General features: G+C 25.3%; 1 protein-coding gene across 2 annotated transcripts in view; it reads left to right on the top strand.

The window, feature by feature from the left end:
* Nucleotides 1-21,831, top strand: part of LOC119608190 (homeotic protein ocelliless) — a 36,577-nt gene that overhangs the window by 9,375 nt on the left and 5,371 nt on the right. Inside the window, exons 2-3 of one of the 2 annotated variants that reach the window (XM_037962518.1) lie at nt 5,423-5,652; nt 12,178-12,332. In XM_037962518.1, the coding sequence (XP_037818446.1) occupies nt 5,484-5,652; nt 12,178-12,332 (324 nt within the window). In that variant the 5' untranslated portion in view covers nt 5,423-5,483. Of the gene's footprint in view, nt 1-5,422; nt 5,662-12,177; nt 12,333-21,831 lie in introns of both variants that reach the window. The other variant, XM_037962517.1, reaches the window with a different exon arrangement.

The following is a 21,831-nucleotide window of genomic DNA, read 5'->3' on the forward strand; positions in this document are numbered from 1 at the left end:
TTAAACATCTTGTTTAGTGTTTCACTACTCCTTTGAATCTCTCTCTCTCAAAGATCAATACTGATCTCTTTCTCTTTGATCATGTTTGATGGGGTATTAATCTTGTAGAAGATGCTGTAGACTAGTACATTTGGTAGCTGTAGATTAAAATAATCAGTTTTTTTGAGAAATTTGTAGATCTAAAAAAGAACGAACGATCTTTGTTGAACCTCAAGATCACTTCTGCAAAACTATTCATTCTTCTTGCAGCTTGGCGAAGATCACAAAAAGGCAGAAGCAAAAGAAACAAATTTTAACAATTTGCATCACTTTAAACATCGTGATTAGTTCTTCACTACTCCTTTGAATCTCTCTCAACGATTAATAATGATCTTCTCTCTTTTGCCATATTTGATGAGTTATTAATCATGTAGAAAATATCCCGTAGAAGACTAAGAAATCTTGGTGGTTTAAAATAAATACTTTAATCTTTGTAACGTGATATGTTTTTCTAAAGACTTAATTAAGGTAACAGTGATTAAATGATCCTCACATTAACTGAGCAGAAAACCTTAAGGCATATGTATACTGATCAAAAATTTGATAAATAAAGTGTAACCTCGAATTGCAGCTAAGAGAATAAAGTCTCTAAATTAATTAAAAATAACTACTTGTTTAAAAATATTGGTCTTTTGGTGAGCAAGCTAATATTATCAAATATTTCTATAATTGATCGTGATATTCATTTAGAGCAGATATAAGCAAAGGTCTCTCATGCTTACACATGTATAGAAAACAAACAAAATCGCTCAGAAAGCTCTTTTATATCTCTTTACCATTGCCTGATCGCTCAATTGATCTTTCGGCAATTAAGGGTGAATAACGCAAAAGTAGCTTTAGAAAGCTTTATAATAGTATAATTTATCTATGTGAAAAGCTTACAAAAGTTAAGTTTGTAGCTATATGAAACTTTTAGCCTTATAGATCTATTGTTCCTGCTCCCCTTTGAGAACCCATGTGACCAAGAAAAAAGTAACTTTTCCATTTCCAAAAGCAACAAACGAAATAAACAAAAACTGTCAGAAAATATGCTGCTTATGGTTTTATGCATTTTAGCATAAATTTTCTACAGTAGCTTTTTCTTTTGAAAAGGAAAACTGGTTGCTTATTACAAAGTGTTTATTAACTTTGGCAGCACAAGCAAACAGATGAAAAAGATATGTATGGATGTCTATCTAGATATACATATATTCCAGCAAAATTGCAAATTTTAAATGATAAGCTTTTGGCTTCTTGCTACAAAGTGTAAGATGTAGCATAAACAGCCTGCACTTTTTTTCTTATTTATTTATGAATAATTTTTTTATGACTAATAACATTTATTTTTTTCCTAACTTGCTTTAACAGTGGGTGACATTGTTGAGTTAACGTTAAAATATGTATATATATATATTTTTAATACATGTTTTTCTTACTTAAAGCATTTTAATTAACATATTTGAAATGTAATTAAAATATCAAAAATAACATAATTAAATATGAGTTTATTAAAGCCATAAGTTCAACTTGTTTTTTCTTAACAATTTTCTGAAAAAAAACGAAACTAGTTAGATGTCTTAATTTGTTGATGAAGCGTTTTAGCGGAAAATTTTTAATTACTACAGTGGGTTTAAATTTTTAAAAAGTAGAGTTTTCATTAGCTTTTTAATAATATATTTAAATAGAGTTTCTTTTCTCTTTTTTTTAATACTGTTCCTATAATGTTGCCTTAAACTGTGTTTAAAAGTGTTGGCTTGTAGTCAAATGGCACAGCAAGTGGTAGCAATTTTTAATCAGTCAATTTTAGCTGCCATTTATCGTAAACAAGATCTTTTTTTGTACTAACAACAATAACAGCAAGAATTTTTTATAGTTTTTGTCTATAAGCTAAAGAGTTATAACTCAGACGTTTTAGAGTAGTTATCGGCCGAGTGTTCAGTTATCGAACACTCAAACTGTTTGTGCCTATTGTTTTTACCTAAGAGAGCTTTTGTAGGTGTGAACTTAGTTTCGAACATTTTTACCTAATATTTGCTTTAAATCTTACTCAAACCTTTCTAAAGTTTGGTTTCTTTAGCAACACAACATACAAAACTATTCTTTAAATTTTCTCTAAAAGCACTTAATCTGTTATATTGATCATGATACCTCTCTCTCTCTCTCTCTCTCGAACAAGTTCGTATGCTCTTTGCTGTTTCGTAAAGTTCTCAAAAGAAGAAAGTGTATTTCTTCCCAAAACGAAATGAACTCATTATAGGGGAGTTTGTTTTGGTTCACAATAAATCATCAAGCAAGTTTTAAAACTCTTTATTAAGCTCGCAGATCAGTTGTCAAAATTACTCTCTTTTCATTTTTTGTAAAGCTTTAAATACAACAAATATCATAATGTTTAGTTAAAGTTTCTTTTAAATTGAAATTACTTTAAAGAGAAAGTAAGAATAACAAAAATTAAACTTGTTGTGTTTGTTTTCAATCATAAGTGAGCTTTTAATACGTGTGAACGCAATAAAGCATGAGAGAGAGGGCTCATTTCTAATGCCAAGATTAAGGGTTAGACTCCAGTTCTCTCTCTCAATCATTTTAAACCATAACAGTAAGAAATTTTACTTATATTTGTTAAAAAAATCTGTTTTTAAAAAAGCTTTTTATACTAAACAAATAACATTAATCCGAGAACTTTTCTAGCTTCAAAATAAAGGAAAATTACAAAAAGTTTAAATTTATGTGAATGTTTTGAAATGATAGAAATCCGTTATCAGCAGAATGGATTACCGAAGTTCCCAATCTAGTGTTGTTTATATTTTAGCTTACAAATAAGCTTTTGTAAGTGTAAAAACAATAAAGTGCGAAAGTGAGTGCTCACTGTCTTTGTTTAGGTGCAAAATTTTAAATTTTGATTTAAAGCAGATCTTAACGGAATTAGATAAATAACTTCTTGGTGTAGTTTTGTTTGTATTTTATACTTTTTTAAGTTTTCCTAAGTGTGAACACAGTAAAGCTGGAGAATGGGAGCTTTCTGTCTCTGTTTAGGGGATAAATTTTAATTTAAATCAGATCATTTGTAAGCTTTTGTGTGAACGCAATAAAGCGCAATAGTGAGAGCTTTCTGTCTATGTTTAGAAACAAAATTTTTAATTTTAATTCAAAGCAGATCTTAACGGAATTAGATAAATAACTTCTCTGTCCGGGTTTCTTTACATTTAATACATTTGTAGGCTTTCGTGGGAACGCAATTAAGCGCAATGGTATAAGAGCTTTCTGTTTATGTTTAGGGGCTAAATTTTGACTTTAAATCAGATCTTAACGGAATTAGATATATAACTTCTCGGTCTAGTTTAGTTTGTGTTTGATTCATTTTTAAGCTTTCCTAAGTGTGAACGCTATAAAGCAGAAGAGAGAGAGCTTTCTTCGATATCTTGATTGTACTCTTAATCAATTCGAAAGCTTTTTATTTTAGATTAAAACGAAGAAACAATTCTTTAAGTGAAACATTATTAAATTAAAATTTTGAGTTAACACATTTGGCATCTAAGCAATGTTTGTATTAAAAAAACAGTGTTTATAAATTTCTCTTACTTTTGCCATAACAATTTCTGTTCCCTTAACATTTGTTATAAAAATAAAACCATTAAAAGTCAGTAATTGTTTAAGACAAATCAAAACAGTAGTAGTAGTTCCCATAAAAATTCCCACAATTCAAATATGACTTAAGGCATTTAGCAGCTACCGTAAAGTACTAATGGCCTGGCATCTAAATGAGGAAAAAATCCAAATATTATTTTGACCGTAATTGCTAAGCGAGTGTTGAAATAATATACAATCTTAAATAAATCATTTAGAGATGATTTCAAAATATGACTTTGAATTATTGAAAGATTTTTCTAACGGTGTTATTAAGTAAGTGCGGGTGCACAAATAATAAACTATATAAGAAATATTTCCAAAAAATAAACACAAAATGTTGCATGATGATCATTAATTGTATATTGTTTGTTATTTTTTGTGTTTTTTTCCAAACACATGACAGCTTGAGTCCAGTTTTGAATTGTTTTCTTGTTATTGTTTGTTTAACCGGAAATAGCAAGTAATGTTTTTGTGAGAGTTGAAAAAAGGAGACATATTTCTCTTGTACTTGAACGTGCTTTAAGGTCCGGAAAATGATTTAAGAAAAACAATGTTTTATTTGTAATGCTTTGTCATAGAAATACTTTTTAGAATTAATAACTGGAGTGTTGAAAATTTCTGGATGATTGTCTGTGACATGATTACACCACAGGATTTCATTTAGAAAATTTGGGTTTTCGTGTGTTAAAGAAAAGAAAAATTTGTCAAAAATGAAAATTTGAAAAAAATTTCGGTTGAAAATGTTTGATCTAAGCTGAAACAAACAAAGTTTGAAAAAAGTAAGAAAGAAAGAGATTTAAATAATTTTAATAATGCTTAGACCACAAATAGACTAAAGCCAGGGCGGCAACAACAAACTAACACATACATTTTACAACAACAACAAGAGGGTTTTAAATCTAGAGGGATTTAAAACCAGGCTTAAACGAACCCACACATACACATACATACTTTCATATGACCTAAACTAGAACTGCAGACAAATTAGTCTACATTTAGCCAACAACAACAACAATAACAACCCAAAAAAAGTTCACATATTGTCTACCATAGATCTAACGCACAAAAGAATGGCAAATCCTAGTGCTAGGGATTAAAATCATCTATATCCTCCTGTTAAATATTATCAAAAGAAACTCTTACTTACTCTTTCTCCTCAATTATCCTTTTTGCTCTTTCACTCAAACACAAAGAGATGCTCTTTAAAATGTCCACACCTAGCATCGTCAGGCAAGTAGGTACCCTTAGGTTATTTGTCATTTAACGCTCTGCCACAGTTATTTAGACAGTCATTTACAAATCATCATTGGTCTACCGCATATCATACCATAACAGGCAACCAAAAGATAAGAGCGCGCTCTCTAACACAGTATAAATACGAAAAACAAAAAAATATATAAAAATAGTTTAATAAAAGATACGTACATTTTTGCCTTAATTATCACTTATCACTCACCCTGGCTTGGAATATAACGTACGTTCGTTCGTTCGTGTGTGTTTGTGCCACAAGAATTGTGTAAAAATTGAAACAGACCCTAAATTACACGCTTGCCTTGACACATAAATTAATAACGCATCTGTCTGGAAAACAAACTCTAAATATTGTGATTCAGTTTTGCCACCAAAACCAACCAACAACCAACCCTTTTTGTAACACTCTAAACCTTGTAAAAAAAAGTACGCCATTTTTTTTTATTTTGTTTTGCATTTTATAAATAATTATGTTAATAATTTTAATTTATAATTAATTAATTTTTTTTCTTCTTTTTCTGCTTTACAGTTTTTTTGTTTACCTTTGTGTAAACGGCTTCACAGTGGCTCTTCACTCAACAGAAGCCTTAATGGCTGCCGGTTTTCTTAAATCGGGGGATTTGGGACCTCATCCACACAGTTATGGTGGTCCTCATCCCCATCATGGACCACATGGACCTTTGCCGCCTGGTATGCCGATGCCGTCATTGGGACCCTTTGGTTTACCCCATGGCCTAGAGGCCGTCGGGTTCTCCCAAGGTATGTGGGGTAAATATCGCACCAATTTTGGTTAAAAAAAAAATACAAACTTTTTTAAATTTTTTGTGTAACAGCAAAAATTTTGTAAATGTGGTGAAAATGTTAGGAGAAATCATAGATAATTATATAAATTTGAAACTAATTTGCCCAAATTGCTATTTTAGAACGATTTTTAAAAGATTTTATACAGTCTAGGACTAGTCTGCAATAATAGCAATAGTATAAATCTTGAGTTTAATTTTAGGAATTCAAGTTATCATAGTTTTTTATACAAATTTTGCTAAAACTTTTTAGATTTTTGTCCAAAGACAAAGCTTTTTAGAAAAGCTTTAAGCTATATTAAGTACTTTTTTGATACAATTATAAAATCTCTCTTTTCCAAAGGAAATGCTCTATAAAACATACTTTTACTCATCTTTAGAACGTTTTTCATCAAACAAAAAGCTCTTCAGCAAAGCTTTAAAATGTATAAAGTACTTTTTGCTACATTTCGTCCCATTTTGATAAGTAAATCCCTATTTTTCACAGAAAATGCTCTATAAAAAATACTTTAAGAAAAAGCTCTTCAGTAAAGCCTTGAAATACATAAAATACTTTTTAGTACGTTTTTTCACCAAAGAATAGGCTCTTCAGCAAAGATACATAAAGTACTTTTTGCTACATTTTGGCCAATTTTGAAAAGTAATTTAATACTTCTTTAAGAAATTAAATAATTTGTTCCATCATTCCCTTTTGAAACCCAGTTTTGGTACCTTTTTAAGCAATTTACCCGTTTTAAAGAAATTTTAAAAGTTTTTTAATTGATTTTATAAAAGTTTAATTCGAATTAAGTTCTTTTTTATAGAATTTTCAATTGTTATAGTTAAGTTTTTAAAGTTATAGATATGCTGAAGTTTGAACTTCTTTAAGAAATTTAAAAAAAAAAATTTCAATAATTCACTTTTTGAAAAGCAGTTTTGGTACCTTTTTGAGCAATTTACCCATTTTGAAGAAATTTCAATAGTTTGTTTTTATAAAAGTCTGATTCGATTAAAGTTTTTTTATTGAATTTTAATTTGAATAACAAATTCGAATAGTATTGTGACTAAAGTTATAGAAATGGTTCAATACTGGTACTTTTTAGAACTACATTTTGTACTTCTTAAAGAAATCAAATATGATGTTCAATAATTCCCTTTTGAAAACCATATTTGGTACTTTTTTTGAAGAAATTTCAAAAGTTTTTTATATTGATTTTATAAAAGTTTGATTCAATTAAAGTTTTTTTTTTAAAGAATTTTCATTCGATTAAGAAATTCGAATAGTAAAGTGACTACAGTTATAGAAATGGTACAATACTGGTACTTTTTAGAACTACTTTTGGTACTTCTTTAAGAAATTAAAAAAATTGTTCAAAAATTCCCTTTTTGAAAACCAATTTTGGTACCTTTCCGAGCAATTTGCCCATTTTGAAAGTTGATTTTGTAAAAGTGTGATTCGATTAAATTTTTTTGTGGAATTTTCATTTGAATAAGAAATTCGAATAGTAAATATACTAAAGGGATATAAATGGTTCAATATGGTACTTTTTTAAACTATATTTTGTATTTCTTAAAGAAATCAAATAATTTGCTCAATAATTTCCTTTTGAAAACTAGATTTATTACTTTTTTGAATAATTCGCCCATTTTAAATAAATTTCAAGTAGTTAAAGTTATAGAAATGCTAAAGTTTTGGTACTTTTTAGAACCCTTTTTTGAAAAAAATCGGACTTAGTAAAATTTTGGTACCTTTTTGGTAAAATTTCAAGATTCAATTTAAGTTTTTATAGTTTTTCAATTTAGAATAGAAATTTACAAAAATTTATATGTTAGAATTACACTAAAAGTACTTTTTTGGTACTTTTTAAAGTCCTGTTTGCTATTTCTTTAGTTTTGATATTTAGATTTTTTATAACTAAAAGTCTGTTTTTATTAAAATTTTAACCTTCTCACGTTTGGGCACAATTTTTAACTTCAAACTATAGTTTTGAATTCAAGTTTTATTTATTTCAAAAACGTATAGGTCACAGTAATAGTAAAAGTACGTTTTTAGTACTTTATAAAGTTCCTATTATAATTCTCGTTTTCTTTATAAAGTTAAGCATTTATATTAAGAAATTTTATTAAAAAATCTTTACTTTGATCATAATTTGAAATCACACAACTTTTGCTAACTGTTTGGTACATTTTTCAACTTTTTCTTAAAAGCAAATTTTTGGTGATAAGTAGAACTCAACTGATATTCTGAGAACAGAATTTTCTATTTGGTACTTTTTTGGCACTTTTTTCCTATACCCCTTTGCAATTGCTTATTTCATTCTAAAGTTAGGCACTAATATTAAATTTTTTTCTTACAAAACGTTAATTTTTATTAAAATTTGTAACCTCCACAACTATTAACCATTAATTATTTTGGAGTTTTTTTTGTCTGTCTTTCCAACCTATTTGTCATTTATTGTTTTCAAAAAACATGCCAAACTGTATATGACAAAAAAATGACACCATTTATTAAGCAAGAAAAAGAAGAAGAAGATTTCACTTTGGTTTTTTATGGAATGGATAATGGTTAGAAGTTGTCTGTTAACTTGTCATTTGCTACGTCACTGTATTTGTCAAGTCAGTGCACGCAAGCGCTCATTATTCATTTTGACAATATTATTGATAATGATGCAATATGAGTTTTATTTTTTCTTAACGTCTTTGACTATATCTTCTTGAAAAACAGCAGAAACTGGAAATATATTTATATTGAAATTTATATTTTGAATTAAAGAAAGAAATCGGCTGCATGATACCTATACACTTGCCGTTGCTGCTGCTGCTGCTTACAGGATGTGTTGCAAGTTGTAGCCGTTTTGATTTTGTATATTTCTTTTTGGTTGAATCCTAAGTGCCCAGATAAAAATGTGAAATATTCCCAGAGGTTTGTTGTCATTTTTCCAAATGAAATCACCTTGTCATCTTTAGTTAAAATTGAGTTATCAGTGAAGTTTTGTTGTTTTCTTTGGCCCGTTTTCTTTAAGGCCAACAACATTTTGTTTTGTCATGACAAATCATTTGTCATTTTGTTGGTTCTTCTTTTTTACAAAATCTTGAACTGATAAGTTAAATTTTTTAAAATTAATGATTTTTACTTTAGTTTTCAAAACATAAGGAGTTCACACTCTGTTAACAAAAAAAAAAAAACTTTTCAAAAAAGATCTAATTTTTTTAAAAAATAATATGCCAATTTGTTTATTTCACACACTAATTTTAATGTTTAAATTATGTTAATTTTCAGATTAAAACATTTCTTTAAAACCTATTGGAAATTCCATTTTAATAAAAGAAAATCATTTCTTAAATTTTGACGTAGGAAGGTCTTTTTTAAAAAGACAATTATATGGTTTTTAAATTATCATTAATGAAAAGAAATTCATAAAATCATTATTTAGCATATTAATTGCTTTTGTTTATATTTCTAGCAAAATGAAGCATATTTTTGCATATTTATTAATAAATTTTAAACATAAATTATATTGAATATATAAAAGTTAACAATAATAATTTGAAAATAATAGAAAAGAAATTTCCATATAAATTTTTATTTATAAAAGACGATAAAATTTCAATAAAATTTTAAACTTTTAATAGGAAGTCACTTCAACTAAAATCTGCCGTGTTAAAAAAAGTTGAAACTAACAACAGGCTGTACTTGAATTAAGAACAACATGGATATAATAGCTAAATTGTTAAAATAGTGTTTCCTTTATTGCTGATATATTAAGTTTGGTACTTTTTTTAGTACCTTTTTTCCTAAAAAGCTATCTGGGAAATGAAATGTTTATACAATTGAGAGGAAATAGTTTACAATTGTTAAATTTGATTTGAGAAAGCTATTTTTTAGAGTAATAATACCAATTTAGTTAAAATGTTAAGTTGGGTACTATTTTTAGTACCTTTTTCATTTAGTCCAGCCCTAGACAAAGAAATTTCTATACAATTTTAAACAAATAGCAAGCAATAGTTAAATTCTATAGAAGAAACCTAATTTTTAACGTTATATATACCATAAAGTTGAGATTGGTACTTTTTTTATCCCCCTTTTTCATTGAAACAGTCAAAGAGCATTAAATGTCTATACAGTTTTCCACTAAATAATACCAAATTTTTAGTTTAGATTTAAGAAAGTAAATTTTCGAAGTTTTTTTTTACAACCCTGCAAAAATGTTAAATTTGGTACTATTTTTAGTACCTTTTCCATTAATACAACCAAAAGGCATGAAATTTCTTTGCAGTTTTCCACTAAAAGAAACCAAATTGTTAATTTTGATTTAAGAAATAAAGTTTTTGAAGTTTTCATTTACAATCCTGCAAAAATGCCAAATTTGGTACTATTTTTAGTACCTTTTTCATAAATACAGGCAAAAAGCAAGAAATTTCTTAACAGTTTTCTACTAAGTAGAACCAAATTGTTAGTTTTGATTTAAGTAATTAAATTTTTAAAGTTTTCTATTACAATCCAGCAAAAATATTAAGTTTGGTACTTTTTTAGTACCTTTTTTATTAATACAACCAAAGAGTATGAAATTTCTTCACAGTTTTTCACTAAATGGAACTAAATTGTTAATTTTGATTTAAGTAATAAACATTTTGAAGTTTTTGGTTACTATCACGCAAAAATGTTAAGTTTAATACTTTTTTAGTACCTTTTCCATTAATACAGCTAAAAAGCATGAAATTTCTTTGCAGATTTTCATTAAATGGAACCAAATTGTTAATTTTAATTTAAGTAATTAAATTTTTAAAGTTTTCTCTTACAATCCTTCAAAAATTTTAAAATTGGTACTATTTTTAGTACCTTTTTCATTAATGCAGCTGAAGAGCATGAAATTTACATACAGTTATCCACTAAATAGAAACAAATTGTTAGTTTTGCTTTAAGTTATTAATTTTTTTAAAGTTTTAGCTTAAATCCTGGAAAAATGTTAAGTTTGGTACTATTTTTAGCCCCTTTTTCATAAATACATCAATAGAGAAGAAATTTATAAACAATTTTCAACAAAATTTAAACAAATTGTTAGTTTTGAGGTAAGAAAGCAAGTTTTTAAAGTAATATTAACAAACTAGTTGAATTGTTCAGTTTGGTACTATTTTTAGTACCTTTTTTATTAATATAGCAAAAGAGCATGTGATTTCCATATAGTTTTCCACTAAATGGAATCAAATTTTTAGTTTTAATTTAAGAAAGCAAATTTTTGTAGTAATAATATTAACAATTCAATGGAAATGTTAAGTTTGGTACTCTTTTTAGTACTTTTTTATTAATACAGCCAAAGAGCATGAAATTTCTTTTAAGTCAAATAGTAAGCACTGTGGGCTTTATGTAATTATAGTAATTCTTAAAAAAAGTTGCTTTCTAAGTTAAGTTTTTATATCAATTACTTGCTAACACAAAACACAGTGTAACGCTTAATACTTTAATTTCTAAAACCTCTTACATTTAGCTTAAAAAATCAAAAGTCCTTCAATTAATGCCAACATCTTTAACATCTGAATAAAATATTAAAAATCTAAACAAAATTTAAAGCAGCTGTGTTAAATCTTTTTAAAAATTCATTTATTTAAAAGGCACGTACATATGCCTCAGACTAACTTTTAACAGGGCCCTATACCAACTGCATAAATACTTAACTGGGATCATATAACAGCATTAAAAACTAGAGATACCCTTTCAAAAAAAAGAGAAAAAAAACAATAGCTAAAAAAATTACACAAAAAAACACATAACATTAAAAAACTATTTTCCGACGGTCCCAGCAAGCTGAAAATATAAAAAATCGCATCGTATACATACATAAGGGTGACAAAACAATAAAGTCGTTGTTGTAGGATTAAAAATATTATAAAAGTATATAATATATAAAATACATTATATACTTTCCAAATAAAAAAGGCAAAACATCATCATGTAGTGGAAACAAAGTATGTTTTGCTGCGCCACCAAACCAATAGCTGGCAATCAGCCAGCGAAACATCTAAACAACAAGGGTGGTTATATGTTTTAGATCAGGCCTTTATCAAATCTTTTATATAAAATTGGGGTGGTTATTGATAGAAGTTTTCTATTAAAGGAATGGCGTTTTAGAAATTTCTTATAATCATGATTTTGGGGGTAGTATTTGTTTATTTAAATAAAACACCTTTTTTTAGGAAAAAGGACACATACGCCATTTCTTTTTCTATTAGACAATAAAACTTTTTTATTAGCAACTAGAAAAAAAACTAAATATTGCTCTTTTAGTTTTAATAAACAGCAGGATATTTTTTTAGATCACCTTTTGAAATAATCTCTTAATTAATTAGTTTTTAACTAAAGTTAATATATTTTGTTGACTTTAATAAGGTTTTTAATAAACTAGTTTTTTTTTAATAACAGTTTCACCACATTGTTTAGGCATTATTTATAGTTTTAGGCATTTTTTTATTAATTTTTTCTTTGTTGTCCTTTCTCCTCCCCCTTAAGGTGTTAATACCCGCAAACAGAGACGTGAACGCACCACATTTACCCGAGCCCAGCTGGATGTTTTGGAGGCCTTGTTTGGCAAAACACGTTATCCCGATATATTTATGCGCGAAGAAGTGGCTTTAAAGATAAATCTACCAGAATCTAGAGTACAGGTAATTCAAATTTCTTTTAGTTCAATCTTTTCATATGAAAGGAAATTAACATTAAAAAAAAGTTTTCTTAAAAAGTTTTAAAAGCTCAAAGCTGTTTGTTAATGTTAACTTCACAGTTTCTTAGATTTTCTTACAAATATTTTAAAGAAAATTAAAAAAAAAATATTAAAAAATTTCAAATTTCTAGAAAAATTTCAAATTTCTAGTAAATTTTCGAAAATTTTCTATTTAAAAAAAATTTTCAAAAATTTTCTATTTAAAGAAAATTTTAATAAATTTTCTATTTTAAGAAAATTTTAATAAATTTTATATTTTAAGAAAATTTCAATACATTTTCTAAAATTTTAAAGTTTTAATAAAAAAATTAGTACAATTTTAATAATTTTTATAAATTTAGAAAATTTTTAATAAATTTTCCATTTTTAGTAAATCTTTAAAAATTTTCTATTTTAAGAAAGTTTTTAATAAATTGTCTATAAATTTTAAAGTTTTCACAAATTTTAAAAAATTAAATTTTTTTTTTTAAATTTTGTAATTTAAAAAAATTTTTTAGATTTTTTTTCATTTTTGAAAATTTTTGTAATTCTCATTTTATAAAAACAAACAAATTAAAAGGTATTTTTGTAAATTTTTTTCATAAATAACCTTTCTATGGAAAATTTTGTCTAAATTCTCTTTATTTAAAGAAATTTTTGCCAAAAGTTTTTATTTTTACAAAAAAAAAAAAAAAATCAAAATTTATTCCGTTTTTTATAAAAATTATCACTTCTATTCTATTCTATTTTATTTTTATAAAATTTTTAAAAAAAAATTTCGATTAAATGTTACTTTTATTCCTTTCAATTCTCTTTTTTAATAAAATTTTCCTTTAAATTCTCTTTTTTATACAAAATTTCTCTTTTTTTAGAAAATTTTTAATTCAATTTTTATTTTAAAGAAAATTAACGATTCAGCTCTACTTTTCTATATAATGTATCATTTAATTCTTATTTTTTACAAAATTTTAGATTCGATTCTTTTTTTATACAAAATTTCTCATTTATAGAAATTTTCGATTCAATTCTTTTGTATAAAAAAATTGCATTCGATTCTCCTTTTTACAAAATTTCTGACTCAATTTTCTTTTTATTAAAGATTTTTTTCTTTTAAATTTCTTTTTCTTATAAAACTTTGTATTCAATCACTTTTTTTATAAAATTTTCAATTCAATTCTGTTTTATTAAAAAAAAATTGTATTCATTTCTTTTTTTGTACAAAATTTTCGATTCAATTCTTCTTTTGCATAAAATTTTTAATTTAATTCTCTTTTTTTAACAAAATTTTCGAATCCATTCTCTTTTTATACAATATTTTTTATTCAATTCTATTTTTGTATAAAATTTTTGATTCAATTCAATTTTAATAGAATTTTTCCTTTAAAATTTCTTTTTCTTATAAAATTTTGCATTCAATTCTCTTTTTTTATAAAATTTTCAATTCAATTTATTTTATTTAAAGATATTTTGGATTCAATTCTCTCTTTATACAAAATTTTCGATTCAATGTTTTTTTTACAAAATTTTCAATTCAATTCTCTATTTTTTAAATTTCGACTCAATTCTTTTAAATTTATTATTCTTATAAAATTTTGGATTCAATTCTCTTTATTTATAAAATTTTCAATTCTGTTTTATTAAAAAATTGTTGGATTGAATTCTCTTTTTATACAAAATTTTCGATTCAATATCTTTTTTTTTTAATTTTCCAGTCAATTCTCTTTTTTTACAAAATTTTCGACTCAATTCTCTTTTGATTCCAAATTTTTTCCTTTCAAATTTCTTTTCTTATACAATTTTGGATTCAATTCTCTTTTTTTTAGAAAATTTTCAATTCAATTGTCTTTTATTTAAAAAAATGTAATCCAATTCTGTTTTATTTAAAAAAAATCTGGATTCAATTTTCTTTGTATACAAAAATTTCCATTCAATACTTTTTTTATAAAATTTTTCACTAAATTTTCATTTTTTATAAAATTTTCGATTCAATACTGTTTTTATTTAAAATTTTCCTTTCAATTCTCTTTTTCATAGAAAATTTTGTATACAATTCTCTTTTCGAACACAATTCTCAATTAAATTTTAATTTTAAAGAAAATTTTTGTAAAATTCCCAAATTTTTATAGAAAAATTCAATTCTTTTATAGAATATTTTTTCATTATTCTCTATTAGACAATTCCTTTCAATTTAATTTAAATTTCTTTTAAATTAAATTAATTTCTTTTTAATTAACATTTGTTTTCTGCAATAGTTTTTGTTTTACCTCCAAAATGTGGCAGGTTTCTGTTCTTTTATATTCTTAACGTATGTTGTCTATAGATACAACTCTGAACTATTTAAATGTCAATTACCTTTAAGGTTTTTCCACCTACATATAGACACCTACTAAGAGTTACGTGTAAATTACAATTTAAAAATTTTCAAAAAAAAAGCGAAAAAAAAGAAATTCAATACATTTCTATTATTTGTTTAAAACACGTACAACAGCAGCACAAGGATACCATAGGAAAGCTACAATGAAAAACTAAACTGAGACATACATATAGACCAGACCAAAAAAAAGAAAGCAAAAACAAAAAGTCATAGTCGGTAGACGTGTAGGACAGTTGACAAATCTACAAAACAATAAAATAAATGTACTCTAGTTGCAACAACTACAAATTAGGCCTTCTTTGTAAGCAATACATGTGTTATTTTATTTAAAATGTTTTCAATTTTTTTCTTCTTGCTGTTGTTTTTGTTGTAAAAAAGAAATTTGTAACATGACAAGAAGATACAACAGCCAAACACACGTACTAGACATTATTAATACAGACGACAACTTGCAACGTGTCAATTTTCACGAGTGGTCAATTGCTAAAAAAAATACCAACAAGGGCTTCCCTGTTACAATTTACATACCAACATTACATTACAACACGGACACAAAATCTTGCAACATGTTCTTTTTACTTTTGCCTGTTTTTTTTTAAGTTCTACAACAAATAAGCAAATGTGCAAGGCATGCAGTTTTGTTTTGTTTGTAGTTTATGCAACACGAAAAAAAAGGTATTCAGTGTCACGTCCTTAAATTACAAATAATCGATTTTGTTTTTTTGCAATTCTACAGCAAACAGAATATCCTTTTTTTTAGAATATTTGTTTGTTTATTATCACAGTTGCTGCTTACAAACGGCTGTGTTTGTTTAATCATTTGATAAATTGTGTTCCAATGTCACTCTCCCCTTAACATACCTATGTAAACAGTTATATCAACCAATCATTATTTTTACTATTTTAAACAGAAATGACATCTCTATCCTCCGCTACAGAGATCTTTTAATTCAACAAATTCTCAAATAGACCTAAAGGCATATTAAGGGTATTTTTGTGTCCTCAACTGCGTTGCATACTGTCTGATAAGGACAATTTTTATTGTTATTGTCTGGGTTTTGTTTGTTTTTATTATTTTTATTATTATGTGTTTGTTAGTTGAAAGATTGGTCTTTTTTATTTCTGCGAAAAAGTTATTGTTCATGCTCATATGTTGCAACATAATTATGTCATTTGCTTGTTTCAAGCCCTAAAATAAATAATTATATTTTAGCAAAATCATCATCAATTTTGTAAATGATCCTAAATAAATAGTAATAAATTTTTTAATGTTTGTTTGTATTTATATTAAAAAGAAAAAATTTGTTTTATTAACACAAATTATCACCTTGTTAAATGTTGTTAGAACATTGCAACAATTAGAAATTAAAAAATTTTCAAAAATGTTTCTTTTTAAAGAAAATTTTCCTTTCTGTTTTCATTTTAAAGAAAATTTCTGACTCAATTCTCATTTTATGTTTTTGTTTGAAAATTTGTCTTTTAAAAGAAAATTTTCCAAAAGTTCTTTTCTTTTTCTATTTTGTTAAAATTAACTTTTCTTTTTATAGAAAATTTTCCCTTCAATTTTTTTATAAATATTTATCGATTCTCTTTTTACACGAAATTTTCAAAAAACTCCTCTTTTTATAGTAATTTTTCAATTAAATTATCTCTTTATAGAAAATTGTCAATTCAAATCTCTTTTAATAGAAAAATTTCCATTAAATTCTGTTTCTCTTTTAATTAAATTTCTCTTTCTTTTTATAGAACCTTTTTGAAAATTCTCTTTTTTTATAAAAAAAAAACTTTTGGAACATTTTTGTTTTTTAGAGAAAAACTTTAAAAAAAAATCTCTCTTTTATAGAAAACTTTCAAAAAAGTCTCTTTTTTATAAAGAAACTTTGACATATACTCTCTTTTAGAAGAAACTTTTGCTTACGTAACTATTTTATAGAAAACTTTCTCAAAATTCTATATTTCATATACAAAATTCTATATTCATATTCCTTCTTTATAGAACACTTTCGGAAATTTCTCTCTTTTTTTTTTATTAAAAACTTTATATTTTTTTCTCTCTTTTATAAGAAACTTTCGCAAAATTCTCTCTTTAATAGAAAATTTTCCAAATATTCTATATTTTTATAAAAACCTTCCAAAATTATGTCCTTTAAAGGAAAACTTTTGGAAATTTATGTCTCTTTTATAAGAAACTTTCGTAAAATTCTTTTATAGAAAACTTTGAGAATATTATATATTTTATAAAAAATTTCCAAAATTCTTTCTTTTATAGAAAACTTTAAAAACGATTTGTATTTTACAGAAAATTTTCAAAAATACAGAAGACAACTTTTGCACAATTCTGTCTTTTTCATAAGAAACTTTTGCAAAAATCTCTCTTTTTTAAAAAACTTTCATAAAATTTCTTTTTTTTTTTGTAAAAAAACTTTCAGAAAATTCTCTCTCTTTTATAAGGAACTATCATGAAATCTCCCTTTTATAGAAAACTTTGAAAAAGAAATTTATCTTATAGAAAATTTTCAAAGTTCTCTCTTTCATAGTAAATTTTTGCAAAATTCTCTCTTCTTCATAACAAACTTTTGCCAAAATCTCTCTTTTATAAGAAATTGTCTCTTTTCTAAGAAAAGCTTTGAGTAAATTCTCTTTTAAAAAAAAAAAACATTTACATCCTACATCGGCAGAGAGTAAAAAATAAGTTATCTTACTGGTTTTTATCGTTTTTTATACATGCGTGTGAAATTAAGAGTGCAAGAAAGCTCTTAACAAAGCTCTTTGCCGATCAGGGATTTACATGATCCTCTCTTTTTTCATAAGAAACTTTTGCATAAGTCTCGCTTTTATAGAAAACTTTGTAAAAGATCTATATTTTATGGAAATTTTTTGCGAAATTCTCACTTTTTCATAAGAAACTTTTGCCAAAGTCTCTCTTTTATACAAAACTTTCACAAAATTCTCTCTTTTATAGAAAACTGTTTGAAAATTTTCTCTCTTTGAGAAAACTCTATATTTTTATAAAAAAAAAATAAACTTTCAAAATTATATCTTTTACAGACAATTTTGCAAAATCCTCTCTTTTTTCATAAAAACAACTTTTGCAAATTCTCCCTTTTATAAAAAAACTTTGAAAAAGATCGGTATTTTATAGAAAAATTTCAAAATTTTTGATAACAAACTTTTGCAAAAATCTCTCTTTTATAAGAAACTTTCACAAAATTCCCTCTTTTTTAGAAAACTTTTAGAAAATTTTCTCTTTTTTATAAGAAAAACTTTGAGAAAACTTTTATTTCATAGAAAATTTTTTGGAAAATTATCTTTTTTATGGAAATCCTCTCTTTTTCATTAGCAGCTTTTGCAAAACTCTCTTTTATAAGAAACTTTCACAAAATTTTCTCCTTTATAGAAAACTTTTAGAAAATTCTCTCTTTTTTATAAGAAAAACTTTGATAAAACTCTATATTTCCTAAAAAACTTTTGGAAAATTCTCCCTTTTATGGAAATCCTCTCTTTTTCATTAAAAAACTTTTGCAAAATTCTCTATTTTATAGAAAATTTTGAGAAAATTCTCTCTTCTATAGAAAACTTTTAAAATTTTCACTTTTTTTCTATAGAAAACCTTTTGAATATATTTCCCTTTTTATATGGAAAAATTATATGTTCCTTATAACTACTTTTTATATTCAAAATCGGTTAAATTTGTCATAGAAATCTAGCTTAAACAAACAACAAAATTTAACTGCCAAAAAAAAGGGGAAGGAAACTAACTCGCCTTTTGGCGAGGGTAAAAAAACCTACAACAAAAACTTTATTTGCTTAAAATATTAAGGATTTGAAATTCAAAAAATCTTCCAAAAAATGTACACATGATGTTGCCGTTTAAACAAATAAAATTTTCCTAACATTCTTTAAAAAAAGAAAACTAAGGGAAACAAATTTGTTACCGAATTTTTCCTCAGTGTATATAGCAAATAGATGTTTATTTTCGTTGTAAATGTTTTATGGCTTCTTTAATGGTCTTTAAACCAAAGTCACAAAACCATACGATGATGGTTGTAACTCTTGTTAGACTACTACTACTAACTGCTACTGCTGTTTGCCATCGTTGCCTATAATGTTGCAGCTCAGCTAGATACATTCGTACATAGATATTCAAACCATAATAATGTTGTATGTTTGTTTATACGAAATATTTGTTTACTTTTAAGATTTATTTTATTTTTGTTAGTGATTTGTGTAATTGTTTATTTTGCTTTTTTTTGGGACTGTAATTTTAGAAATAGAGAAAAAATGTTTGGTATTAAATTTGTGGGTTTCCTTTGCTGGCTGCCTGATGTTTTGGTGTCATAATCATTTATAGTTATATGAACAATTTAAATGATTTAATATAATCATATGTTATATGTTGCATTTATAAGATTTAAGCGTGTTAAGATAAATATCCCTTAAAGATATGTCATTTTATTGATAACAATCATCCCACACATATGCTACATTTAACAAATTACTTTGTTTTTGGGATTGGGTTTTTTCTCTCTTCAAATTAATTTGTTAAAGTCAAAGTTGTAAGTTTTTGTTAATAAGTAGTGTATAGAAATTTTTTATAAAATTCAATTAAAATTGTGAAATTTTTTTGTTATTTTTTAAAAAAATTCAATTATTTTGTTTTAAAAAAACTTTTAATGAAATAGCTTTTGGTAAAGCTTTTGTAAGTAGCTTTCATTTGATATACATATTGTTTATAATGAAGATATTTTGGAAAAATTCTAGTTGATCTTGGTTTTTTAAGCATAATTCAAACATTTATAAACCGATTTAGATGAGTTTTAGTAGCAAGACCTTTTAAACTTTTAACTATAAGAATAGATTGTTTGTAATAATGTGGACTGTTTTGAAGTCCAAAGGTCGTTGCCAAATGTTTGGCATTCTCTTTGTTAAAATTTATTTCATAAATTTTGCTCCACCCCTAAAATTTTGGGCAAAAAAAGGTCCCGACTTTAGTTGTGGCAAGAAAACAAATTTCAAAATTGACTCAGGAAAAAAACACCATAAATGTAATAATTTTCTACACACACATACACACACAGCTTATCTGTACCAGAACAGAACAAACATTGACGCCCTAATAAATGCTACTATTGGGTTGTTGCAACCCACAACTCAACATCAGCTTGTTTGCCAACTTTAGACAATTATTATTATTATTATTATTACTAAGATGAGAAAGAAATGGTTACACATTTGCCAACCCACTAGCAATTTGACATGGTGATAATGATGTTGTTCAGTCACTTTTGGGTTTGTTACATTTGAGGGTTAGGAAAGGGGGTTTTTTGTTGTTGTAAGCATAATGAAATATAAATCATAAATCACCAAAAAAAAAGAAATTTATTATTCATGTTGATAACCTTGCTAAGCGCTTCCGTTTACTCACACACACACACACATGAATACACTTACTTACACATACACACATACTCACTATCATACATAAACATTTTGTTTATAAAGAACTTATAGGCCTTAAGTATAAACTTTAAAAAGTACTTTTTAACAAAAGTTTATATTTTTGGTACTTTTACAAAAAGTACTTTTTAGAAAAAGTACCAATTTTTAAAACTTTTTTTGTCTTAGATTATTTCTTTCATTCCCTTTAAGAAAAGTAATTTAACAAGTATCTAGTTTTGTTTAAAATTTAGTTATATTAATGATTAAGTACTTTTAATTTCAAAATAGTACCTTAATAAACCTAACAAAAAAGTACTTTTTTATTAAAAACCAATTTCTTGTCCAATTTCTCTAAATAGTTTATAATTTCATAAACAATTTAAAATCTACAAAAAGTACTTTTTTCCCTAAAATAATTCCAGAAACCAAACCTAGTATTTTTAACAAATACATAAACTCTTTATATAAAAAACTCTTAATACATACATATGTATGTATGTATGAGTGTTAACATAATTTGTCATTAAATTTGAAAAATTATATTTATTTGCCACTATAAGAAGGAACATTTAATTAAGGGTGGGTTTTCCCTAAAAACCTACTATACACAAACTAGTTTGCCATATACTACTTTTAGGATGTATTGTTTTGGGTTTTCTTAAATTTAGGGGATATTTTAACAAATATTTGCTTAAATACAAGCTAACTCTTTTTTTCTCATTTTTGCCATTGTCTGGTGACAATATACATATATATATTCCTTCATAAGAGATTTAAATTCTAAATGACAAATTCAATTTTTACCACTACCCCTCTATTTTACACTGTATGTCAATAATGCGTAAACATTATTTGATTTAACAACAACAGCTGTAATATTGTTGAAAATTTCCCATTGCAGATTAAAATTTTGTTATTTATTCAACTACGTTTTATTGTCATTCATTCTTTCTTTCTTTCAAATTGGTGACTGTTACAATGTAATGTAAAATTTTGATTTGATTTTTGAAAGAGATTGAAGAAAAAACTTTTTATTTGTTCAACATTATATTCAATTATTGGCAAATCAACACATTTTTTTCTTCAGTTAACGCTTGAATTATTTGAAATTGTATTTAAATTGTTTATTCATTACTTTTTTGTTAAATAAATATTCACATTTCGTTAGTTATTTAATTCACCCAAAAGTTTGGTAATATGAAATGAAAGTGAATGTTAAATCAATTGTAACTGCAAATTTATAACGTGATAATAATGTTAAAATATTAAAATTAAATAGAAGTTTTGTTAAGAAATTAGTAGATTGTTTAGTCCTGCTTACAACTACTGGTTAAACTTGGTTTAAACTTAAAATCTCAAGATTAATGTAATTTAACTTATTAACACTAATTTATTCTTTTAAATTGTTTTCATAACAAAACATTTAAACATTAATCTTTTAAAACTACTAGTTAAACTTAGTTTAAACTTAAAAAAGTCAAATATAGCTAACATTAACATCTCTAAATGAAAGCCATTAGCAAAAATCTTAAATAAAAAGGAATTTTTAATTGAAATCATTAAAATTTGTTTTAACAATCTCTTTAACTGTTAGTTAAACTTGTTTTAAACTTCAAAAAGTCAAGTTTAGTAAACATTAACAACTCTAAAT

Source organism: Lucilia sericata, unplaced genomic scaffold, assembly GCF_015586225.1.
Source record: "Lucilia sericata isolate MDLA Ls3-8-SP2 unplaced genomic scaffold, ASM1558622v1 Contig000804F_arrow, whole genome shotgun sequence".
In the NCBI taxonomy this organism is placed as follows: Eukaryota; Metazoa; Arthropoda; class Insecta; order Diptera; family Calliphoridae; genus Lucilia; species Lucilia sericata.